The sequence below is a fragment of the Capsicum annuum genome, chromosome 2 (assembly GCF_002878395.1).
Source record: "Capsicum annuum cultivar UCD-10X-F1 chromosome 2, UCD10Xv1.1, whole genome shotgun sequence".
Lineage (NCBI taxonomy): Eukaryota > Viridiplantae > Streptophyta > Magnoliopsida > Solanales > Solanaceae > Capsicum > Capsicum annuum.
In genome coordinates, this window is record NC_061112.1 from 99,881,354 (window position 1) to 99,908,996 (window position 27,643).

The following is a 27,643-nucleotide window of genomic DNA, read 5'->3' on the forward strand; positions in this document are numbered from 1 at the left end:
TTCCTAGTTCAAGAACTCCAAGAACCATCATTCAAAGGCATGATTAACATCTCAAAAATGAGTATCGATCTAAAGTTCATCATTCAAGGTATGCGGGGTTTTTCAACAAGAACTCTCTTTTGTTCTTGTGCCCAATAGTAATTTTCTCTACAAAGGCATGATTTTTATTTGATTTTTACGAATTTGAAGCATGAACCCATATCTTTTGATGATTATTATGAAATCTTGATGTTTATGATTTTGAAAGATGAATTTACATATGTGGAGATATAAAGCATGAATCTTGAACGTATTTATCATGATTTTGATATTTGGGTCGTGAATCCCCATTGGAAATTGTGTTTTTTTTGAGAAAGTATGTGTTATAAGCACGTTGATGTTAAATATTTGAGATATTTTGAATGATTTAACCTTTTGGTCTTAATGGAGTTGTTTTGAACTCGAGTGTGAAAGAAATCCACAACATGGTTGATTTTGATAGATGGGAAGCATGATGGCTCCTGATGTATAATTATGTATTACTAAAATTGTTTTGTTGTGGATTGTCTTTGAAATGATCTGAGCTAAGTCCGGGAGAAATCTTTAGCACCGAGTGGGAAGTATAAAGAGACCTTACTTCCCTAGAACTACATGTCCCCGTAGGAGTGAGCCTAAGGCTGATTTATATAGTGATCACTAGTTTGTGTGGATTTGATATCAATAGTCCTACTCCAATGGCAAGGATAGGATAGCTCTCCCCAACATGGGTTATACGTTGGACTCCATGTAGCTGTAACGCCCCAGAAAATGGGTCCCGGAGCGTCACACGGTGCTTGAGGCTACGAGTAGCACCAAGCTAACCCTTTAAGCCATTTTCATTCAGTTCAACACAAATCAATAGGGTTTCCATAAATAACCCTCAAATATCAACAGAGTAATCATCATCCCAGAATAAAAGAATTTCAGAAAGATAATAAAATACAACTTATTAGACAACTCCCAACATCTATACTAGTCTGACAAGCCTCTAAGAAAATCAATAAAACCAGCGAGCCATTGAGACATGCCCCAACTGGCTCATATTCAGTTATCAAATGTAAATAATTTCGTGAAACCAACATCAGACATCACGTCCTCGAAACATGAGGACTCATCACAACAGAGGATATAGAACAGTGTGACCGAAGAATCACTGTTGAACCTGGAACTGAGCACCTGAACCTACATTTCGAGAAAATGCAGCCCACATCCAAAGATGTGGGTCAGTACCATAGAAAGGAATCGAGTATATGGGGGTGTATGCAGTTGTATAAACATCATCATCATAAATATTTATAAGAAATATGCAGGTTGTATGAAAGACTCACATAGCCCGAAGAAAATCATCATAATCATGAGAGGATGAAATAAGTACAATAACACATGTGAGTCATCATATAATTTGTCAATCACTTTCAGTTCATCAAGAATATCAATTCTCATAATGTAAATATCATTTAAATCTTTCGAAAGAATAACTTTCACAATTCCACTTTCAAATCACTTTACCATTCACCATAGACACAAGGAAACACACACACACTAGGAGATCCTATAACCGACATAAACCATGTGAGCTACATGGATTCCAACGTACAACCCACGTTGGGGAGAGCCGTCCTATCCTTGCTATCGGAGTAGGACTATCGATATCAAATCCACACAAACTAGTGATCATTATATAAATCAGCCTCAGGCTCACTCCTGCGGGGGCACATAGTTCTAGGGAAGTAAGGTCTCTTTATACCTCCCACTCGGTGTTAAAGATTTCTCCCGGACTTAGCTCAGATTATATTCAAAGACAATCCACAACAAAACAATTTCAGCAATATATAAATATACATCGGGAGTCATCATGCTTCCCATCTATCAAAATCAACCACGTTGTGGATTTCTTTCACCCTCGAGTTCAAAACAACTTCATTAAGACCAAAAGGTCAAATCATTCAAAATATCTCAAATATTCAATATCAACGTGCTTATAACACACACTTCCAATGCGGATTCACGACCCAAATATCAAAATCATGATAAATATCATTCAAGATTCATGCTTTATATCTCCACACATGTAAATTCATCTTTCAAAATCATAAACATCAAGATTTCATAATAATCATCATAAGATATGGGTTCATGATTCAAATTCGTAAAAATCAAATAAAAATCATAAATTCGTAAAAATCAAATAAAAATCATACCTTTGTAAAGAAAATTACTTTTGGGCTTAACGAAAGAGATTTCTTATTGAAAAACCCCACATACCTTGAATGATGAACTTTAGATCGATACTCATTTTTGAGATGTTAATCGTGCCTTTGAATGATGGTTCTTTGGAGTTCTTGAACTAGGAACTTGGAATCTTGAATAAATTTGCAGAATTAATGGTGAACTTTGGAGGTTCTTGAAGTTGGATGTAAGAGCTTAGGATTTTCTTTTTTAGGGAATTTGATGAAATATAACATATAATGCTTCTAATAGACTTTAATATAGAGTTTGGACGGATTTTGGGTGAGGGGGAATGGCAAAAACGCCCCTAAAAAATTAAATAATTCTCGAATCTGTCCTTTGGTGGACTGTTTTGATAGTCTGAAGTAGATCAACCATAACATTTTACTTCGATATCCAAATTGGATGAAACCAATTTCATTAGAAAGAGGACTCTCATATCTTTCCGTTGATATATAGTATCTTACCCAGATCATTGTGTACGTGGATTTATGATCATTTGAATTTGATCCAAAAACTTGCTTTTGATAGGCTGAAGTAGATCGACCATAACTTTTTGCTCCGATAGACAAATTGGATTAAACAAATTTCATTGGAAAGAGGACTCACAGAGATTTTCGTTGATATATAGTAGATCACCTATATCATTATATACAAGGAGTTATGATCGTTTAAATTTGGACCAAAAATACGCCAAGCCTCAGTACTTTTTCCTGCACGTTTTACTGTTCACTACTATTCACGGTTCTATCGGAATGTTCATAACTCGTCGCTCAGGTGTTCGCTTTGGATGATCCACATATCGTTGGAAATCTTATTCGATACTCTACGCAATGATGGGTCATAATCTAAGACATTCCACACAAAAAATTTATAATTCATTCTAGAAAATAGAACCCAACACGTTTACCCACAAAATTTCAACGAAAAATTTCCTGGGGTATTACATCATCCCTCCATTGGAAACATTCATCCTTGAATGATGCTAGACATGTCAAGATTAGATAGGGAATAGAGCATACAGCTGAAACCATTTGTTTGACTCATCACCACATCGTTTCTTACTCCGAATGCAACATAGAATGCATAAATTCAAGAAACTACAGCTGAACACATAATAAATGACAGTTGAACTGCAGCAACTTTTATCAAAAGTGCATGATTTAGGAAAGAATGGTACCTTCGGCTTGATTGGAGTTTGCAGAAAATAGGTGCGGGTACTTGGATCACATATCCGCCTCAGCTTCCCAAGTTGCACCCTCAATAGATTGGTTTCGCCATAATACCTTTACCAAGGGAACTTCTTTGTTCCTTAGGCTTCGAACACTGAAATCAAGAATTTCAATGGGAATCTCATCAAAAGAAAGATTTTCTTGAATGTCAGCACGCACAGAGGAATCCACTACCACAACATCGCTAATATGCTTTCTAAGCATGGAGACATGGAATATTAGATGAACAGAGGACAACTCGGAAGGCAACTCGACCTCATAAGCTACCTTACCAACACGACTAAGAATTTTGTAAGGACCAACATAACGGGGACTAAGCTTTCCCTTCTTTCCGAATCTCTTCACCCCCCTCATGGGTGAAATTTTTAGATACACTAGGTCACCAACTTCAAACTCAAGGTCTCTCCTTCTAACATCCGCATATGACTTCTGATGACTCTGGGCAGTTTTCAACCTTTACCTAATCAACTTAACTTTTTTCATAGCCTCAAATACCGAATCAGGACCACTCACAGCCGCTTCACCCACCTCGAACCAACCTATGGGTGATCTACACTTCTTCCTATATAAGGTTTCAAACGGAGCCATGCCAATACTAGAGTGGAAACCGTTATTGTAAGCAAACTCTATCAACGGTAAGTGATCATCCCAACTTCCCTTAAAGTCAAGTGTACAAGCTCTCAACATATCCTCTAAGGTCTGGATGGTCCGCTCAGCCTGAACATTTACAGTAACAGTTTGGCCAGCACCTGAAAGGCTGCCCAAAATTTAGCATGAGACACGTTTTCATTCAACGGGTCAGCGGGTTGAGGTTGTTGACCATCATTATTTCTTCTTGCTCGACGAGGAGGCATATTTCTGAAAGAGGAGAGCACGAACCAATAGCAGAGAGAGACACTTTATGCATGATAGACTTCTGAAAAAAAGAATCACACTTTTTCCTAAAACGTCTTGTAGCCTCTTGCTTATAGATGTGGCGCGCTACACACCGATGATCAAGACTCTACTTAACGTAGCTTGTCAGACTCCCTAGGATACCTTAAAACCTTAGAGTCTGATACCAAGTCTGTAATGCCCCAAAAAATGGGTCCCAAAGCATCACACGGTGCTTGAGGCTACGAGTAGCACCAAGCTAACCCTTTAAGCCATTTTTATTCAGTTAAAGACAAATCAACGGGGTTTTCATAAATAACCCTCAAATATCAACAGAGTAATCATCATCCAAGAATAAAAGAATTTCAGAAAGATAACAAAATATAACTTATTAGTCAACTCCCAATATCTATACTAGTCTGACAAGCCTCTAAGAAAATCAATAAAACCAGCGAGCCATTGAGATATGCCCCAACTGACTCATACTCAGTTATCAAATGTAAACAATTCCATGAAACCAACATCAGACATTACATCCTCGGAACATGAGGATTCACCACAACAGAGGATGTAAAACAGCGTGCCCGAAGAATCACTGTCGAACCTAGAACTGAGCACTAGAACCTACATTCTGAGAAAATACAGCCCACATCCAAAGATATGGGTCAGTACCCTGGAAACGAATCGAGTATATGGGGGTGTATGCAGTTGTATAAAAATCATCATCATAACTATTTATTATAAATATGCAGGATATATGAAAGACTCACATAGCTCGAAGAAAATCATCATAATCATAAGAGGATGAAATAAGTACAATAACACATGTGAGTCATCATATAATTTGTCAAGCACTTTCAGTTCATCAAGAATATCAATTCTCATAATGTAAATATCATTTAAATCTTTCGAAAGAATAACTTTCACAATTCCACTTTCAAATCACTTCACCATTAACCATAGACATAAAGAAACACATACACACTGGGAGATCCTATAACCGACATATACCATGTGAGCTACATAGAGTCCAACGTACAACCCATGTTGGGGAGAGCTGTCCTATCCTTGCCATCAGAGTAGGACTATCGATATCAAATCCACACAAACTAGTGATCACTATATAAATCAGCCTCAGGCTCACTCCTACGGGGGCACGTAGTTCTAGGGAAATAAGGTCACTTTATACCTCCCACTCGATGCTAAAGATTTCTCCCAAACTTATCTCGGATCATTTCAAAGACAATCCACAACAAAACAATTTCAGTAATATATAAATATACATTGGGAGCCATCATGCTTCCCATCTATCAAAATCAACCACGTTGTGAATTTCTTTCACACTCGAGTTCAAAATAACTTCATTAAGACCAAAAGGTCAAATCATTCAAAATATCTCAAATATTCAATATCAACGTGCTTATAACACACATTTTCTCAAAAAAACACAATTTTCAATGGGGATTCACGATCCAAATATAAAAATCATGATAAATATCATTTAAGATTCATGCTTTATATCTCCACACATGTAAATTCATCTTTCAAAATCATAAACATCAAGATTTCATAATAATCATCATAAGATATGGGTTCATGCTTCAAATTCATAAAAATCAAATAAAAATCATGCCCTTATAAAGAAAATTACTTTTGGGCACAAGAACGAAAGAGAGTTCTTGTTGAAAAATCCCACATACCTTTAATGATGAACTTTAGATCGATACTCGTTTTTGAGATGTTAATCGTGTCTTTGAATGATGGTTCTTGGAGTTCTTGAACTAGGAACTTCTAATCTTGAATAAATTTACAAAATTAATGGTGAACTTTGGAGGTTCTTGAAGTTGGATGTAGGATCTTAGGAATTTCTTTTTGAGGGAATTTAATGAAATATAACATATAATGCTTCTAATAAACTTTAATATAGGGTATGGATGGATTTTGGGTGAGGAGAAATGACCAAAACGCCCCTAAAAATTAAATAATTCTCGAATCTGTCCTTTGATGGACTGTTTTGATAGTCTGAAGTAGATCAACCATAACGTTTTACTCCAATATCCAAATTGGATGAAACTAATTTCATTAGAAATAAGACTCTCATATATTTTCGTTGATATATAGTATCTCACCCAGATCATTGTGTACGAGGAGTTATGATCGTTTGAAGTTGACCCAAAAATTCACTTTTGATAGGCTGAAGTAGATTGACTATAACTTTTTGCTCCAATAGACAAATTGGATGAAACCATTTTCGTTGGAAAGAGGACTCGTAGATCTTTCTGTTGATATATAGTAGATCACCCAGATCATTATTTACAAGGAGTTATGATCGTTTAAAGTTGGAGCAAAAATACGCCAAGCCTCAGTACTTTTTCCTGCACTTTTTACTGTTCACTACTATTCACGGTTCGATCGGAATGTTCATAACTCATCGCTTGGGTGTCCGTTTTGGATGATCCAGATATCGTTGAAAAGATTATTCGATACTCTACGCAATGGTGGGTCATAATCTAATACATTCCACATGAAAAATTTATAATTCATTCTAGAAAATAGAACCCAACACGTTTATGCACAAAATTTCAACAAAAAAATTCTTCGGGTATTACAGTAGCTCACATGGTTTATGTCGGTTATAGGATCTCCCAATGTATGTGTGTTTCCTTGTGTCTATGGTGAATGGTGAAGTGATTTGAAAGTGGAACTGTGAAAGTTATTCTTTCGAAAGATTTAAATGATATTTACATTATGAGAATTGATATTCTTGATGAACTGAAAGTGATTGACAAATTATATCATGACTCACATGTGTTATTGTACTTATTTCATCCTCTCATGATTATGATGATTTTCTTCGGGCTATGTGAGTCTTTCATAATCCTGCATATTTCTTATAAATATTTATGATGATGATGTTTATAAAACTGCAAACACCCCCATATACTCGGTTTCTTTCCATGGTACTGACCCACATCTTTGGATGTGGGCTGCATTTTCTCAGAATGTAGGTTCAGGTGCTCAGTTCCAGGTTCGATAGTGATTCTTCGGGCACGCTGTTCTACATCCTCTATTGTGGTGAGTCCTCATGTTCCGAGGATGTGATGTCTGATGTTGGTTTCACGGAATTATTTTCATTTGATAACTGAGTATAAGTCAGTTGGGGCATGTCTCAATGGCTCGTTGGTTTTATTGATTTTCTTAGAGGCTTGTCAGACTAGTATAGATGTTGGGAGATGACTAACAAGTCGTAGTTTGTTATCTTTCTGAAATTCTTTTATTCTTGGATGATGATTACTCTGTTGATATTTGAGGGTTATTTATTGAAACCCCGTTGATTTGTGTTGAACTGAATGAAAATGGCTCAAAGGGTTAGCTTGGGGCTACTCGTAGCCTCAAGCACCGTGTGACGCTCCGGGACCCATTTTCCGGGGCGTTACAGGAAAGTTCATGGTCTAAGACACCAAACCATAAACAGGTAGTGTATAGAAAGTAGAAAGGTAGAAGTTTAAAATAAAAATGGGAAAGAGAGGGAATCCAACAGAGTATGATTTCCCTGGATAGTGGATTAACTGCAATGCATACATAGTCACTTTATTAAATTCTCTTACCTACTAGACGCCAACTAATTTCAGACCCTTATTGAGTTCACTGCCTCTGCAACTTCCTGTTTCACACTACCTACAACTTTATCCCCATCTATCAACATTATAATTTAATACCATTACTCTAAATTTAAAGTTTGTCCTATTCTCTTCTCTGTGTAATGCATGTGAAATGCTAGACATAATAACAACATACAGTCCTACAAGAAAGATTTTTGAAAGGAGTGGTATATACTCAATACACCTTACTTTGTCCGAAATTAGGATAAAGATGTTTTTGATACACTATCGACTATATATGTGAGAATGTTAATATGCAAAAATCAGCAAAACTTATTAGGCTAATGGTAGTATCTAGAAAAGCATCTTAGTACAAGAGATGTAGGTTTAATTCTCACTGTCTTTCTTTTCGGTTTAATTCTCACTGTCTTTCTTTTCTTTTCTTTCTTCTATCCCAATATAATAGAAATTCTTTCTTTATACACATAATATACAAAATGTGTTGTCTAATTGTTTTACATAATTCTCACTGTTTTCAATGATTTGTCTCAATAAGCGCGAAAAGGAGAAATTAAACCATTCCAAAGAGCCTTCTTCTTTCCCACAAAATCCTAATTTCTACCCATCATCACATATTACTAATAATACTAAGCTCAATACAAATCCAAATCCTTCTTATGTGCCAGAATTCAAGTGGCAGAAAGAAGAGAAGTTTCACATGATTTCCAGATCCTTCGTCTCTGAAAAAGACGATGAAGAAGAATGTGAAGAGGAGATACATTTGGCCATAAAGCCGCCAACTAGTCCTCCGCGATTCAGTACTTATCATGTTGAGAAGAAGGAGAAGAAGAAACGGAGAGTTACAAAAGCAAAAATAATCCTAAGAAGTTGTTAAAAACTAAGGAAGTAGAGAATTTATACTTCATACTACACATTCAGAAAAACAAATGTAGCACACATGTTGCTGTAGTAGTCACAGAATCTTTGCAAGTAAGATAGACAACATACATATCACTAATTTATTCAAATGTAAATCAAAGAATAACTCTTGAAGTGTGTGATATATAATCCATGAATATCTTTGAATATTCATCCGCAAATGTCTGCTGCTAGTTTTTTTACTTAAAACAGGATACTAAAAGAAAAAAAAGAAAGAAAAAGGAAAGAGTCAGATACAATGATAGCTCAAAAATAATCTAAAGCTTAAAAAGGACAATGAAAAGTGAACTAACAACTCGCATACACCATAGCTCAAGATTAGTTTATGCAGCTAAACCGAATCGCGTACACCACCAAAGAATAGAAACCAAAATCCTTAAAAAGGACAACAAATGCTATAAAAAAATACTAACAACTTTCCAACAACTAAGCACAATGAAAAGTGAACTTAAAACAAGAAAGCAAAATAACTTATAAGAGAACATGTATTCATGTATTACCAAGTTATGACTAGACCACGTTCAAGGGAATGGAAGAAGGAAGAGTCCAACATAACTCCATTACTCTTTGCCTTTTTTTGTTTTGCTTTTTTTCTGTTTGGCTTTTTTCTTTTCGGCGTGCTGGTAAGCATAGTGACTCCCTGTCAAACAAAGGTCGATTTTCAATTGTTCAGCTAAAAAAATGCAGTTAAGTTGAAAAAAAAATAACATAATCATGAAAAAATACTAGTCCCACAAAGCTTAGCAATAATTGTATGCTTCTCTTTCTTTGATAGTTCATCTTGCTGAATAGTCGTATCACAACCTTTACTTTTATCTTCCGGATCATTACCATTCACTTCATTGTTGGAATCATCCAACTTATTATCTTTCATCTCAGTGTTCAAGTTCTCCAAATTATTAGTGGCATCGAGGATATCAATAGACATTGGCATAAGCGATGAGGTGAAGTTTGGGACATTCTCAAAATGTTGAGGCTGATAACTACCAAATATATTATCAAGTGATGAAAGACTTGGATACCTTGATATTTGTGGAGTCTGTGGAGTCATGTATGGCACAATCTCTGTATGTTGATATGTCAAACCTGATGCCTGAATGAATTCCTGAGTACAACCCATTGAAGTGGAACCAAAATCATGATTAGTTATTGCTTGATCATCTTCTGAACTTATTTGTACATTTTGCGTTGCTTCATCCATTTCATTCATTTCAACAGGAACTTGGTCTCTCGCAATAACACATTCTCTTCTTCCAACAACGTCGCCTTTTCCTCGCCTACAAATAGGGGGACGTAACTAATCAGGTTGCACCTCATCTCTTCTATAATCGGCTGATACATGAATCCTGTCGGCCTCATGGACATATCTCAAATAATTAGAACTTTGATCCCACACCATCTTTCTAAACATGTATAAGTCCTCATACGATGGCGTATCTCCAAGTGATTTAGATTTATCAACCATTGAATGAATATGACGCGCCTGTGAATTAAAGTAAAAATCATTTAACTGTACAAACATTAAAAAGATTCAAGAAAAGCTAAGTTCCTACTTTGGAGGTTTTGGTTATTATTAACATATATTAGATAAAGAAAAATCAGACAAACAAGGTTCTACTTACCATTGTTTCTTATGCAGTTGAATTAGGCACATAACCTTGTTGGCATTGAGGACGGGGATTAGGATTACCAATGATAAGATGAGTAATACGTCTGAACCAAATAAGGTAGGGGTCATCATACCGAAGTGGCCCATGATTGACTGGTGCATTACAGATATATTGTTCTCGCTCCTTCCAAAAAGGTAACCATTGTGCATGTTCTAACTCCCAATTTGTATTTGGTCTTCCCCGACAATCATGAAGAAAGTGGGTGGAATCAAATAGAAATGGAGTTGGAATCACCTGTTGCAATCTAAATTGCCTCGTTACTCTATCAGGCAAGTGAACCTCTACCACATCCCAACAGAAGATTGGAACTCTAACATGCCACATGTCTCGTCCAGCGTGACAATAGTCAGGAAGACTCTCAATTAAATCATCAGTATATGGTTCCCAGATAAACTACATGAAAAAGGAAAAAGAAAATGAGTCTATATTTATAATTTACATAAAATCAAAGATAAAAAATTATACACAATCTACCTGATCTTCTGTCATAGAGTCAAGTGCATCCCTATAAACTTTCAGCATATACTTAGTAGTGTTAGTCCAACTAAAGTGTGCAAACCATCTAGTAGCATGTGGACCCCTATGCAAATCAGTAGGAAAAATATCTTCTGTACCTCTTTTTCCTACTATTTGTGGCCTAAGGACAGTGATCCTCTCCCATGCCCAAACCTGATACATATATATATAAAATCTAAAATAAATATCAATAAATAATTTGTGCAATTATTAGAATTATTAGATATACCTGAAGTAGTGGTAGAAATTCGACTATCTCATTTTGGATACTTTGTGAGGCTTTATAAAGAAAACGATACAAGTACGCGAAAGTTGCACTACCCCAACTATAAAACCCAATTGTATTGACGTCCTCGAGCATAGACAGGTACATAAGCTTCAAATAAGAACCAGATGTATCTGCCATCGTACCCGCAATCATCCAGAACATGTAACACCTAACCTTCTGATTGACTATTTCTTGAGTTGCCATGTCTGACAATTGTGGCTCACTTAGCATACGCGCTTTAAGCGCAGAGACCTTGAGGAAACTACTGCTAAAGTCCCGGAGAGATGGAACAAAACCTAATAATCTTTGACAAATGTTTTTCCAATCACCAATAGTTCTCGTCGTCTCAATTCCAAGTACCGGAGCACCATTCATGGGTAATCCATACAACACCTCGACATCTTGCAAGGTGATAGTTGCTTCACCTGTTCTAAAGTGGAAAGTATGTGTTTCAGGACGCCAACGCTCAACTAATGAAGTGATCAAAATACGATCGATAGCAAGACTATTACATCTATAATCACCATACAATCCAAATAATTTAATCACTTCTAAAACTCGTGGATGGATGGGATATTTTTCTATGAGCTCCAAAAACTTCCATCACTCTTTCTCGTATTAAGAATCATATCAGCACTTTCATTCCATATATCCCGTGACCTATGAGTAAGTTGTTGAGTTAATATAGACGGTTCAAGTGGCCCAGGATCCAGCTTGTATGAACTACTACCAGCCATATAAAAGTACCTATACATAAGTGAATATGTTCATTATAATGAACATATTAATCAGCCATAAAAAGGAAAATATTGTTCTCTTAAGTATGAGCAAAGTCTACAAATATCCTTTCTCCTTTAAAAAATATCCCAAAATTGAAAAGAATTTAAATCCATTTGTTCCGATATCATAATTTAGAGCATAGTTAAGTAAAATTTGAGAAATACAAAAGTTTAAAATAGAGAGTCAAGTTGAGTCTAGAAAAATAGAGAGTAGATTCGTACCAAAAACACCCTTTCTATGACGTTGAACCTAGGCTTCCGCAATTCGAAACACAGCTGAACCAACAATTACTTAGATGATGGAGTAGCTAGAGGCGTCGAAAGAGACGAGATGGAGTACCTAGAGGCGTCGAAAGGGATGACAACAAATTTTTCTTCTTCTTCGAATTAGGGTAGTGGCAAAGAGACGAGAGAATTTTCTTTTCTTTTCAGAATTAGGGCACTGGTTGCCCCTAAAATAATTAGGCGTTTGATTTTTATTTGGTTGGAAAACGTTACTCACAGTAACGAATTACTTATAAAACGTTATTATAAGTAACGTTTTATGGTCCGTTAAAAATCAAACACCGTCAGTTTTTACTCTTGCATTTTTTAATAAAATAATAAAGTAATACGTTACTGGGAAGTACGTTTATACTAGTTTTGTAAAATTTTGAAAAAACATATTATTTTGGTGAATTGGTTCAAAAAATGACTTATTTTGGTCAAAAATTCCTGTAAAGTACTCGAATATATACGATGTATGATATCGCTGCATAAATGAGTGGTATAATCTGTTGAAAAGAACTCCTGAAACAAAAGAGGAAGAAGCAATGGGTACTCGGAGGTTGTTTTCAATTTATGCACTACTCTTACAATTGCACCGTCTGAAAATGGTTCGATTAATCTGTTTCTGGAAGTGAATGCATTCTCCCCAAGCATGTCATTTTACTTTTTCTTTTTGCATTGCTCAGCGTGGGAGTTGCAGTGTTGTTTATATATTCACTTACATCAAATTTTTATTTTAACTTAACACTCTACCTATGTTACATCCCTTTAATTTGTTACTTTTTTGTTGGCTCCTACTTCTTCTTTCTTTTTCCTTATTGGAGACTGCATGCTTCTTCTCCCTTACTTATTTAACATGTCAGGAACTCAATACCGAAGCTGATGCCTAGGAAAAGATAGGAGTGTATCCTGAGAGAGAGTTTTTTTTTTTTTGGTTAGCCCCCTGACTTGAGATTTAAATCATCTCTGTTTTCTTGTGAGAATTTGTGTTAAACAGTATGCTTTTGCAGAGGGTGATTCTGAAGTAGAATGGGACGTGGAGTAGCTTATACTGTGAAGTCATGAACCACTTGAAGCTTTTGGGATTTTGGAGGGCCAATGCTACCAGAAAAGTGATACGAGTTCTTATGGTCTGAGCAGTTTATTTTTCCTTCCAGATATATCATCTGGATGATCTGCATGTATTAGCCTGATTATGAATCTGGAACAGCTAACTTATGCTGGCTTTACAGTTACACAAGCCAACTACTTTTTGTAGCTTTAAATTGTGCAGATTGAAGTAATACTTGCCGATCGGTTCAATTAACTGGTACTGACTGGTTTAACTCTTCAGTTGAGATGGTTATCTTTAAAGTTGGATCAACTTAGATATATCCCACATTCAGACAGTTCATGCACCATCAAATTGGCGTAATGCTTAAATCGTACTTATTTTGTTTGGTTTTATGAGCATGCAGTCATCTCCTCGTTTCAGAATTTAACATGTTATATTGCAGTCATGTTTTTATTTTTTACCAGTTACATACATGTTTTGGCACCGTCTCTGAGTACTCTTTAGAGTTTATTTAGGGACCACCCAAGATGATATGTAAAGTGTTCCGTCACCTTTTCCTCTCGTGTATTTCCTTATAAAAATTAATAGTTCTAGCATTAGTACAAAATTAAATATTTAGATGTTGAAATTTTGACTACTGAATTTTAATGAAATATTATTTTTACGTAATTGATTAATACGAGGAGTTGTTTGTACTTTCTTTTCAATATGTTTTTTTATATTTGTAATGTTCTAGTATGATGCAATTGAGATGGATTTTTTTGGAAATGTCAAAGTCATTATATATGAGTATATATTGATGAAGTTGGACAAACTATGTCACTGATTTGTCATACTACAAAATATCAAAATTTAACTTTAAAATATTAAATTAATTTGACATGATAATAATATATTTTTAATTTTAAAAAGTCAAATACCGAAATTACTACAACAAAAATTCAAATATCATCCATGCTCACCACTATTGCAACTGGTCGAGGGATAGCTAGCAACTCATATCACATGAGGAAACTTTGTGCATAGTTATTATCGTTAATGCGTGGTTCCCGTGTTTACACTAAGCTAAGTTAGTAATTATAGTTAAAATAATAGATTAAGGTGATCATATATATTATTGATCTTGATTAGTAATAGAAATGCATGTGGACGACAAACGTCATGTGTTTATTGGTCATGAGCAAGATCTTTTTCATTCAAGTCCTCAAACTTCTTTTGGTATACGAAACAGTCATCCTAGAGGTTGTATCACAAAAAAAACCATTTTTAGTGAGATGGACTAAAATGAGAAATAAAACAAATAAGACAAAAAGGGAAAAGCAGTTAATAACCAATACTTTCTCCATTTAAAAAAGAATGGGCTACGTTAACTTGACACAAAAGTTTAAAAAAATAAAAAAAAAATTTAAATCATATAGCCTTAAATTAAAATTATGTCAAATATATTAAAATATCTTTTAATCTTGTGATTCTAAATATGTTATATGAAAAATTATAATTAAATTATTATAAAAAAAATAAAAGAGATCATTCTTTTTAAAATGAATTTAAAAAAAAAAAGTTATTCTTTTTCTAAACAGAGTAAGGACTATGTAAAAAAATTAATGAAGGCCCCTGTTGCTTCCACCAATCATTAACATAATTTAAATAGGTACTATAGGACTTGTTCAGCTTGGAGAAGAAAAAGTCTTGCAGCATGAAACCTCCTTGAAGTTTAACTGATTAGGACTGCTCTTGTACTAGGAAGTAGGCTTTGAGACTGGGACTTCCAGAAAAAAAAATCAAGAATTTAACCACCAATCCCTTCAATTTCTGGATATTTTCTTGTTGTCTTTTACATTTACTTTCCTCATTCCTTTCTCATTTGTCAACCTTACTATTTTAACTTGTTGTCCAATAATGTCTTCTACTCTCATGCTTATATTTATATGCTAGGCCTTAAAGGATTTCTCAAAATACTCCCAAGTCCAAGAAGATGAGCCAATTTTCCTTGTGAGTGGTTCTTTTTTTTTTTTTTTTTTGCTTTATTTCAAGAAAGCTCAAATCTTTCTGCTTTATTGATCAAGATTTTACATGACCCAGCTTTTCATTTTTATTCCACAGGTTTTGCAGTGGCCAAGAATTGGCAAACTTGTTGGTGAGCACAGATCTACTGCATCATTCTTGGGCTACAATTTCTGACCTTATGAATCATGCTTATTTGGATAATCCAACTAACACTGTTCCAGTTTTGTTTAAAGTTTATCCATTCAATTCAAATGGTGCTATTATTGCTTTTGTGTCCTCCCCTACTTGTACATTTCACAAAGAAATGGTCTCTTCAGAAGTTCTTAAAGGCTCCCAAGCCCCTTTTGGATTCATTTCTACCAAACTGAACCCTCATTTCTCAGTTAACGAAGCAACAATAGCTCTTTTTGCCTCACTGATGAATAAGCTCTCTGCCATCAAAGGACAGGTATTAGTATTACTCGCTCCATTTCAATTTGTTTGTCTGATTTTGACTTGACACGAAATTTAAGAAAACACTTTAGTATCTTGTGTTTATTAAACTAAAGATATGTTGAATGTACTAAAATATCCTTTAATCTTGTGGTAGTAAAAGTAAAACAAACAAATTGAAACGGAGGGAGTGTTCCTTAATCTGTCATTGCAAAATTGGGCTTGTTTCTTTCTTTGTTTTGTAAATTGTACCTTGTGACTTCTCTTGAGCTTTGCCTACTTATGCTAGATTTATTCAGTTATTTTGTCTAGTCATGGAAATTATTGAACTGTTGACCATAATATCTCCAAGGAATAGAGAGAGATGAAAGTTGAAACATGAAGCATTATGTGGTTTCAATACAGTATATTAAACTAACTGAGTGGTATATTTAGGTGTCTCTATAAATTTGCATAAGATAACTGGTGTCTTTAGATTGGTTAGATTCTGGTGCTAAGCAAGAAATCTCCTATTATATTTACAAATATTGAGGCTCATTTCAGTGCTCAAATAAGAAATTTGTCTTGTTTATTAGTATTAGTTTACCTATAAACTTTGTCGTAGTTGTGAAATTATTTCTGTAAACAAACAGAAAAAAAATCTCTTCGATACCTTTTCTCATTTTAGAATGCTAAAGCTGGAAATTTGACAAGATAGAAAACTTGAACCTTTATTATGAGACCAGAACTTAATTCCTTCTGAAGCATTGATTTTATGGTGTTATGTGGTGGGGCCCTTCCCCGGACCCTGCGCATAGCCGGAGCTTTAGCGCACCGGGCTGCCCTTTTGTTTGGCTGCAGAAGCATTTGTTATTCATATATTCATGTTGATATTTTGTTCATTCTGATTGAGTGCAGTTGGACAGTTTCAATCCGCTAGTAATAACTGGACTTTCTTTGGGAGGTTCCGTGGCATCTCTATTCACTCTATGGCTACTTGACAACATTTCTCCAAAGGACAATAATAAGCGTCCCACTTGCATCACTTTTGGTTCACCCCTTCTTGGTGACAGTGGCCTGCAACAAGCCATATCAGAACGTCCATCTTGGAATTCAAGCTTCTTGCACGTAGTTTCAAACCAAGATCCAATCCCCGGATTTTTAATTTCACCTACTAGTGGCTTTGCTGGTTCTATTCCTCAATCTTGTATCTACAAGCCATTCGGTACGTTTATGCTGTGCTCAGATTCAGACTGCTCTTGTTTTGAGGAACCTGAATCAGTTTTGGATCTAATGATGGTAATGAACTCAAATAGCCAACACCAAGACAATGGTTTCTCGCTTTTTGACTATAAGCAAATTTTGGAACACCTCAAGCGTAGAGTAATCTGTAAGGGAACTCCTCAGCTGTGTGACTTTAGTATGGATCAACTTCAAGTAGGCATCAATTTACAGCTAGAAGCAATCGGAATTGGTGGACAGGTAAAACAAAGTTACTCCTAAATTGCAAGCAAGTATAGTTTTCCTTTCTTTTGAGCTAAAGTTGAATGAATAGGATATTAAATGAGCATTACATAACTTCAGTAAAATGCATACATACATAAATAGAGACTCAAACTTGGCCTGAGCTTGCAAGCACTCAAACTTTGAGAGTGCACATCTAGACACTTCAACTTGGTCTCAACTGACAACGAAACACTCTAGCTCGTTTCCACCATGTTTCATGGACACCGACGCTGACATGATACATAAATTTTGGAGGTTTCTAGATGATCATTTTGTAAGTTGGAGTGTTCAATTGATACAGTTGAGACAAGTTGAGGTGTCTAGATATGCATTCTCAAAGTTGGAGTGCTTAATTGCCAGCTAAGGCCAAGTTTGAGTCTTTGTTTATGTAGTACGCGTTAGAAGAACTTTTAGAGTTTGTTTCTAAACCTGTATTTCTTTTCCTAACTTCTATCTGCATATATTTGCGATGGCAGCACACAAGTAACATGAGTTTTCTGAGGAATAACATGGAGAGAAGAGTAAGCGAATCTTTCTTAAAGAAGAGGAATGCATTTGATCCTGGCAAGAAGCTAAACAAAATGAAAGAAGCTATGGCTTGGTTAGAGTGGTACAAGAAGGTAACCCTGAATGAAGGAGGCTACTATGATTGTTTCAAATTGAGCGGGTCACGAAGCAGGAATGAGGTCATAAGCAGACAAGAAATTGTCAAGCACCACAGAACCCTCAATAAGTACTGGAAAAGAATGGTTGCAGAAGTAGAGAAAATGCCACAAAGAGAGGAGGCAGTTTTTCGTACTAGGTGGCTATATGCAGGAACAAACTATAGAAGGATGGTTGAACCACTCGACATAGCTGAATACTACATGAAATTAGGGAACACAGACTATGTAAATCTTGGAAGATCCGAGCACTATAAACAGTTGGAGAAATGGATGATAGAAGACGAACCATCTGGAAGTGGTAACAACAGAACGAAGGCCGTTAGCCTCACCGAGGATTCTTGCTTTTGGGCATATGTGGAGGAAGCTATTATAAGTTCCAAAAGACTCAGACAAGGCAGTTCAGAAGAGAAGGAAAATTCAATGAGGGAGTTGGCTAAGTTTGGGGAATATGTAATGAGTTTGATAAGGAGATATTCAGTAACCTCTGAGATTTTCCAGCCTCATAGTAGCTATATGAAATGGTGGCAAGATTATAGGCAAGATATTCTAAGCTGTTTGAGTAATTTGCCTTTGGCCTTTTACATGGAAAGTCAAGAATACCAACGTTATGCTTAGAATGGGAGTTAGTGTTGACTACTCCAAGTTGCATAACTTAAAAGATATTGACATGTGAAGACGTATTATATACCACGTAGATCTGTGCACACTCCTGTACCATTCCTGTTTAGTCAATGAAGCTTTTAGTACTCCAAAAAAAATAAATAGTAATAATAATAATAGTAGATTTTATTTCATTCCTGTTTAGTCAATGAAGCTTTTAGTACTCCAAAAAAAATAAATAGTAATAATAATAATAGTAGATTTTATTTTGCAGCCATAATTATGTGCTTTACCAATACTTGTAACGAATTCTACCATGAACTTTGGGAACTAACTAATACTCGCAACGCGTAAATAAAATAATCACTCATTTTATCATCAATTGCTATCCCACCAACCAAACAATTTACTAAGTTTCCTCTCACTCGTAAATTTGCTAATTCCTCATTAGAGTGCAATGGCTTTCATTCTCTTTTTAGCTCTCCATTAGATATAGGCACTAGTACGAAATATAGTAGTTAAAACATCTTGAGATAACTGTAAAATTTTCCTCGGGTCAATGTTCATTCCTGTTGTTTGTTACACTTTTTTCTTCTTTTGAATGACCTCTTGTTGTCTATGTTTTGATGATGACTAGATGATACTCGAAGGACTAGGTCCCTCACTTACTTTGTGCAGGCACAACTGTCACACTCTACACAGTTTTGTCTGCTAGTGCAACAACTGTGCGGGTGCACAACGTACCAGAATGAAAACCTGGTCCAATCAAAATTTGATCACTCAGTTCTACATTACTATAAATACATAAGGATGTTCTTTTCTCCATAGTTTTTGCAAATTGAAGGATTCTAGTGTGGCAGCGAAAACTTTCTCTAAGCTCAAGTTTTAATACTCTTACTGATCATAGTGTTTGTGTTCTTGTGACAAGTCCTATAATTGATTTACACAAAGATTAAAAGTAAAGCCTTCTTTCTGTTATTGAGTTTCTTAGGTAGAGTTGCCTAAGTTGGTGTTGGTTAGAGTTAACCAATCTTGAGAATTGATTTTGACAGAGTTGTCAAGAGGTGATTGTAATAGAGTTATTACAAATTAGAGAAATGTAGAGTTAGGTTCTAATGAGTCTGTAATCAAAATTTGTTTTGATTATAATGGAGTTTGAGAGCCTGTGAGCACAGGCCGTGGTTTCCTCCCTTGAGCAAGGAGGTTTTTATGTAAAACCGTGTCTTGATTTATTTATTGCATTCTCTATGTGTTACTGTTTTATTGTCACATATTTTACTTAGGGACTTGGTCTCGTGGTGGTGATTGATCTCTGCGTTTCAACAATTGGTGTCCAAGCAAGGTCACTCTAAAAGGTTTATACATAGAGTGTCTTTGTTATCATGGTTGCACTAGCAAATCTGGAGAAAGGACAATCTACTACTAAGCCACCTCATTTCAATAGTCAATATTATGAGTGGTGAAAAACTAGAATGCATGACTTCATTATGGCTGAAGACAGTGAGCTGATGGATGTGATACTTGATGACCCTCATGTTCCAGTAAAGGAGGTTAACGAAGGTGAGATTACCGGGCTAGTAGCTAAAACTATAAGAGAGTATAATGAGGAAGATCGTAAGAAGATTGAAAAGAACTTCAAAGTTATGAAGTTATTGGTTTATGGGATAGGACCGGATGAATACAATCGAATTTCTGTATGTGGAAGTGCCAAAGAAATCTGGGATTGCTTGAGGACTGCCTATGAGGGTACAAGTCAAGTGAAAAAATCAAATGTGGATATGTTAACAACTCAGTATGAAGCCTTCTCAATGAAAGAGAGTGAAACCATCCAAGAAATACATACCAGATTTACTGTAATCACAAATGAATTGCATTGCCTTGGTGAGGTGATTCCACTTTACAAGCAAATTAGGAAGATTCAGGGAGTTCTCCCAAAGTTATGGGAGAGTAAGGTTGATGCTATCACTGAGGCTAGATATTAACTCTTACAATAGATGAATTGATTGGAAACTTGAAAACTCATGAATTGAAAAAACAACAGGAATAGAAAAAGACAGAGCCAAAAAGGGATAAGTCACTAGCTTCAAAAGCTTCAAAATCTAAGTCTAGTAAGGAGGATATTAATGTTGCCTACTTAGCCAAAAGGATTGTCAGGGCCATGAAGAAGAGTGGCAAGTTTCAAAGAAGAGGAAATAACAGTAAGAAAGGAGGCACTATACATTTCATCAAAGATTGTTCTCTACGCAAAATGGATTATCAGGAGTACTTGAAGTCAGAGGATAAGGCAAATAAAAAGGACTAGGTTCTTGATAAGTCAAAGAGAACAGTTGCGGTTGATTATGCAATAAAGTAGGCATTATTTGCTGGGGATATTTCTTGAGTGAGTTTAATGATGCAGAAAATCCTGAAGATGCATCTATGCTGGCAGTAAAAAATAATAAAACGTCGTATAACTCACTTTTTGCTCTCACGGCTAAATCAAATGATGAAGGAGAGGATGGGGTAACTTCTTTTAACACTAAGCAAAATCTAAATAATTATTCTCCTAATAAGTTAAAGGAACTTGCAAATGTCTTGATAGACTTAGTATGCGAGGTTACCACTAAGAAGGAGGTTCCTGAAGATAAGGTAGAAACTTTAGAACATGAAAAGCTAGCACTAACCATTCAATTTTCTTAGATAGGAGAACATTCCTTAAAATTGAAGTCTGAAAAAAAGATATGGTGGAAAAACTGAGAGGTTTAGCTGAATCAGATGGTAAAGAGAAAAACAAAGCTACCTAGTTACAAATAGAACTTGAAGAAAAGTTGAAACACTCTCAGAAGCTCCTTATAACTGCTCTTGAAAAGAATGAGGAATTAGAAATGGACCTGGTCTGCATAAACGAATATCTCAATAAATACCAAAAATGGACCACATCTTCACAGATTCTTCCAAGTCTAACAAGTTAGGGGGATCAATAATGGTAGAGGTCTTAGGTATCAGCACAATACTCATTCTCCTAAGGCTCAAGGCTAATATGCTTTTGTTGATAAAAAAAATCAATAATTCTCTATGCACTCACTATGGTAGAAATGGTCACAAAGAGTAACACTGTCAGGGATGGCTTAAATTTAAAATGAATTTAGCTAGGCATGTTTAGCAGATTCGATCCTTCTCAAAGGGATTTACTTCCTTGACAAATTTTAAGAAGAATAAACTACCTAGTTGGACCAAGAAATATGTGATCAATCCTTTGTCTTCCTTTTGGGAACTTAGACTTAAGTGAGTTCCCAAATCTAACAAATAATCTCTGTATGCAGGTGAGAGTAAGGGAAAACAGTCAAAGATGGTTCATGGATAGTGGATGGTCTAAGCATATGACTGAAAGAACTGGTTATTTTCTCTCAGTTAATACACTATAGGTGAAGATGTCTCTTTTAGAAATGGAAAAAAAGGCTATATCCAAGGTGCTGAAAGATAGGAAAATCCTTAAATCATGCTATTAAGGATGTTTATTATGTAAATGGGTTGAGATATAGTTTCCTAAGTGTGTCCATAATCTATGACAAAGGAAATAAGGTAAAGTTCTTATCAGATGGGTGTACTGTGTCCAACTTGAAGACCAGAAAAGTCATTCTCAGAGCTAAAAGATGCAAGAATATGTTTGTGGCTGACTATGAATTGACTTGCTTAAGTGCTCAAGGTGAAAATATTGATCTATGGTATAGAAGGTTGGGACATATTGTTAGGATCGATTAGCAGTTCACACATACTAAATTTGTGGAGAGGATGAAGAAAACTAGAGAGAGTTCTTTAGGAGAGAGAGAGAGAGCATTAATTTTGTGGTAACACCCGTGGGTAACCTCCACGGTGGAAAGGCTATTTATATTAATGACTTGAACTGCGTGAACATTAATATATAACAGTATGTCACATATTAATCAGGCTCTACAAACTAACACATATAAGCTCTTCTCTACTCAGCAAACTGGTCTCAAAGGACCTGGTCCGAGGTGTTCCTAGGATACAACTCACAGATACCAAGATCTGTGACGCATGTGTCAAAGGAAAACAAACTAGATCCTTTTTTAAATAGAAGAAGCAGGTTAGCACCACAAGACCTCTTGAATTATTGTATATGGACCTTTGTGGACCTGTTAGCAGGGGTGTGCATCGGTCATTTCGGTTTGATTTTATGTGTTATTGATTTGGTTTATTAGTTTTTGGTTTTTAAATATGTAAAACCAATAACCAACCAATAAGATATTTTCTTATCGGTTTTTGGTCCTTAACGGTTCTGTTTTCGGTTTAACCAATACGAAAATACTCATAAAATAGAAATAGTAACAACTAACATAAAAAAAATCTTAGTTACCGCCAAAATCCTGTGCAATGCGTTTAATTTACAAGAATCTTCAAACTTGAACTGAATGTTAGTTAAAAAAAAATAAATCCTAATTATTGGAAGCTGCTAAATGCTTCAAGCTTTCCAATACGATAATACCCGAGCTTTATATTGTTCTTTTGTTGCCTTGAATAGGTTAATACTTTATGAATCACTGAATTGTGAATAAGTAGTGCATAATATATATATATATATATATATATAGAGAGAGAGAGAGATATTTATATATATAACATGAATAGGGATGTTTAATCGATAACCCAATAAGCTAAAATCAAAACCGAACCGTTTACCAAATAATTATTTTTATAAAATTAATAAAAAATCATTAACCCAATAACCCAATAGTATTTTTATAGGTTCAGTTTATCGGTCGGTTCGATTTTGCACACCTCTACCTATTAAAGTCCAAAGTAGAGAAGGAAAGAGATATGTGTTTGTTATTGTGGCTGATTATTCTAGATTCACTTGGACTATGTTCCTGAGTACCAAGGATGAAATTTATGAAGTATTGGTGGTCCTTCCAAAGCAAATTCAGGTAAAACTGAATTGTAAAATAGTCGAATTCAGATTTGATCATAGAACTGAGTTTGAGAATATTAAAGTTGAAGAATTTTGCCCCAAAAATCTATCTCGAGATGTCACACGGTGCTTAGGACCACAAGTGATTCCAAGCTAACACATGAACTGGCATACTGATAAGTAACTGATAAAATATGTATAAAATAACTGAGTTTACTGTGCGGAAACATAATAATGATGGAATCTGTGAAAATATAATACTGATACAATTTTACATTTTGATAAAGTCTGAAAAGAAGGACTGAAATTACAAGACAGACTTTAACTGACATCTGTGAAGCCTCTATATATTGGCTATAGATAGCTGGGGCGCAACTCCAACTATCACTAATCAATAATTATGAGTATGAAACTAAAGTACATAAATAATATCTAACTTAAGTCCCCGGAGTAGGAGGACTCATCATCTGCTGGCTGGAATCTGCAAACTGTCTGAATATGGTATGCGTGCTACAACTCGTACCTACATTATGAGACAATGTAGCACATAGACATATATATTGATCAGTACTTTGAGGATGTACTGAGTATATGGGGGTGAATGCATAAGTAAAACATAATATCAATCATTATAATTTGTCAAAAAAATAATGCATGCTAAATGTAAATGACCCACGTAAGCTGGAGTGTTTGAAATACTAAAATCTGAAGTTTAAGAAGCAAACCATACTTTATAAATCTAGTGAGTCATAACATTTAGTTCTAAAATCTGTATTTCTATTCTATTCTTAAATCATATAGGCTAAGTGAAAAAGGGTTTACCTTTTATGTCTGAAAACTAAAACCTGTAATTCTGTAACTGAAATCTTAAGTAAAGTAATATCTAAGTAAGTTTGTGAGCCTTTACACTCAGTTTCTAAAATATGAAAAATACTTTATCTTAGGGAGGTTCTTCTAACCAACATAAACTATGCGAGCATTCATGGAGTCCAACATCTTTGTCCTCCTAAGGAGGAACATCCTCACGTTGGGGAGAAGAGTCATACTCTTTCCAGGGAGTATAACCTATCTGGGTGATCACATATCTGTCATCCACGTAGAAGTGAGAATAATCTAAATCCTATGTTGGCACGTAGTTCTGGGGTATGAAACCATAGTAATGTACCCATCTCGATGCTAAATACTACTCCCAAAACAATATCTATATGCTTATTCTGATGAAAATCCACTTTTAAATTAGTCTAATGGTTTATAATGAAAATCAACTGTAATTTTGTAAAGCTAAATTTGTAATCTGAATCTGTAAAGTGGATTTCATATTTATTCTAAGACCAAAAGGTCAAATCTTTATCAATAATCTGAAAAGAATCTAGTCATAAAGTGCTCATAGCACAATCAATCTTGAAATAATAATTCTCATTAGGGCTTAATGACCCATGCTTCAAACTCATGTAAAAATTGTAGAAAAACATCATGCTCAATATTCTTCTTGAAAATACTTCAACAATATCAAAATAATAAAATCAAGAATCTCAATATCATGCTTAAACTCAACTGGGAAAATCTGAAAAATAGCATTATACACATAATTATATGAAAATAGTCATGCAATTCAACATCCAATCACTTGAAATCTCATAATCTTCAAATAATAAAAATTGGGTATGAACCCTAATTGCAAATCATGTGCATTTAACTTAAAAAGATAGTTTTGGGAACAAGGACAAAAGGATTGTCCTTGGGCATAACCCCACATACCTTAATTGATGATCTTAGATGAGAAAGCTTGAATCTTGGATTCCTATGATGCTTTTGAAGATGAGTACTTGGAGTTCTTGAATTGAAAATTCTTAATCTTGAACTATCTTGGATAATTGATGAGGAAAAATTAGATTTCTTAGAGAGTAAGTTTGAGCTTTAGGGTTCTCTTTTGAAAGAGAATTAGTGAATAAGTTGACTTGAATTCCTATTTGTATTCTTGAATATTGTTTCTTGAAAAAGAAAACTCAAATTATTGTTCTTGGGAATATTCTTGAGTGATTTTCTTGAACTTGGAATAGAAAGCTTAATTATTAATTGTTTTCTTGAATAGAAGGTGATGGAATGGATGAATCTTGAAGAGAATTGATTAGGGTTTGTTCTTGGGAGTAAAGTAGGACAATGGAGGCAAAATAATGCCCTAATGGCTGCTATACATTTCTATATTATGACCTGGGTTGAGGGGGCAAAAGACCCCATTGCCCCTCATTAATTTAAAGCATAAATTCATCACCCGCATTCCAATTTTGCCCTTTGCCGTGATGCGGTACCATCGCGGCAGCTTACTGCCTCACACTAAAATTGCTATAACTTTTCGCTCGGGTATCGGGTTTAGGTAAAATTGGTATCGTTGAAAAGATAATTCAATTATATACAATTTGGTGGGTCTTGATATGAAATATTCTACATAAATCAAAATTTATACACTTTCAAAGTTGACCCCTATAGAATTGGACACCAAACTTTGAATGAATCTAATGTTCTTAGCTCCACTTGGCTCTAAGTGACTCCTATGCATATTATTCACCTAATAAGAACTTCACATACTTTGGATTAAAGTTATGACATAAGAATTTGAATTATGGATCAAGATTATGGCAATTACACCTTCACCGTGATGCGGTAAAATCATGTTAAGCTACTGAAAAATGACGAGTGTGAATTTGCACTCTGACGCGATGCGGTGCTATCTCGTTGCACCACTAGCAATTGAAAATTGGGAATTTATATCTCTCCGTGATACATCAATACTGCGGAGGTCTACTGAAATATGACGATTGCCATTTTGGCATCCATTGCAACGTGGTGAGTGCCCAAGTGAGACACTGCATTATTAAAGTGCTCTAACTTCTTTACCGAGTGTCGAATTTGGGTAAATTTGATATAGATGGAAATATTATTCAATTTACCACATAGTGGAAGGACTAAATATGGAAAATTCCAAATGAAATAAAGGTTATTCATTTTTAAAGCCCACTCTTAACATTCTAGGAATGAATTTTAAGCTAGAAAAAATATGGGGTGTTAGAATATCTCTCCCTTGGGAAAATTCATCTGTGAATGTGGATAATTAAATAAAAATACTGAGGAATCTAAGGTTATAAGCTATCATACACAACTGAAATAAACTGGATAACTGAATCTTAAACATAATGAGCTACTAAACTGATCTACTAATGCATGAATTCTCAAGAAAATAGCTATATGGATGAGATAGAAATGAGAGCGCCAACTAATGAGTAACCATTACTTTAGCCTGGATCTGATTTCGTGAGAAAAAGATGAGAGGTTTATGATATGAAAACTCAGGGTATTATAGTTTGGTCGGCCTATGATACCTACTGAGTACAAGTTGACCATTCTCATACCTACAACGCCCTTTTGATGCAGGTCTTAGCTTGAGTGTGTCTTAGCTTGATTTACTCAAGTGATTGTTAAAGCTTCCAAGGTAGCGGTTGGTCATTCATGTGTCTGAAGTTCAACTCTATCTTTCTACAGTAGTTATGTCTTTATTAGTATTCAGAGACAGATATTATTCCTTTGTGGTTATTTTTTCGATGTATTTGACTCTTGGATTGTATTAGTAGTTCTTACACAATTGACATCTAGTTTTGGGAATGATTGATATTTTGGATAAGTTCTTTCTGCATTGTTATGATTACATCTATGGTTCGACTTTATTTTAGAAGCCTTATCTTGGGATATTTCTATCTTTTCATCTTTTTATATCAGTTTGGGTGATAGGCTTACTTTTCATGGTGAGCCACAATAAATGCCATCATAACCCTTATTTTTAGGTCATGACAAATTGGTATTAGAGTATCCACGTTTTATTGGTCTCAATGGTGTAAGAACGGGATGTCTAATAGAGTTCACAGATCGGTACGTATACGTTCGTATCTATCTTTGAAAGGCTATAGGACATCTATAGGAAATTTTTCTCATTTTATTCTTTATCATGTGAAGTTCTTTCATACCTTGTGTTCTGAGTTGTGTTTCACTCTTTCTGTGTGAATGGTGTGGCTTATACTACTATCAATTAAGAGATGCTGTGAGAGA

General features: G+C 35.1%; 1 protein-coding gene across 1 annotated transcript; it reads left to right on the plus strand.

Moving 5' to 3' along the window:
• The first annotated feature begins 15,077 nt into the window (after window positions 1-15,077).
• On the plus strand, window positions 15,078-18,913 carry LOC107858811 (senescence-associated carboxylesterase 101). Its single transcript, XM_016703599.2, has 4 exons — window positions 15,078-15,439; window positions 15,551-15,902; window positions 16,784-17,347; window positions 17,848-18,913. Exons 1-4 carry the CDS (start codon window positions 15,423-15,425, stop codon window positions 18,649-18,651), a joined length of 1,737 nt encoding a protein of 578 aa, XP_016559085.2. The 5' UTR covers window positions 15,078-15,422; the 3' UTR covers window positions 18,652-18,913.
• Window positions 18,914-27,643: the final 8,730 nt, after the last annotated feature.

What these genes read in the sequence shown, in the direction of transcription:
- LOC107858811 (XM_016703599.2), top strand. An exon ending in TCTCTGCCATCAAAGGACAG is followed by an intron (nt 15,903 to 16,783) that starts GTATTAGTATTA and finishes GATTGAGTGCAG; the next exon opens with TTGGACAGTTTCAATCCGCT. An exon ending in CAATCGGAATTGGTGGACAG is followed by an intron (nt 17,348 to 17,847) that starts GTAAAACAAAGT and finishes TTGCGATGGCAG; the next exon opens with CACACAAGTAACATGAGTTT.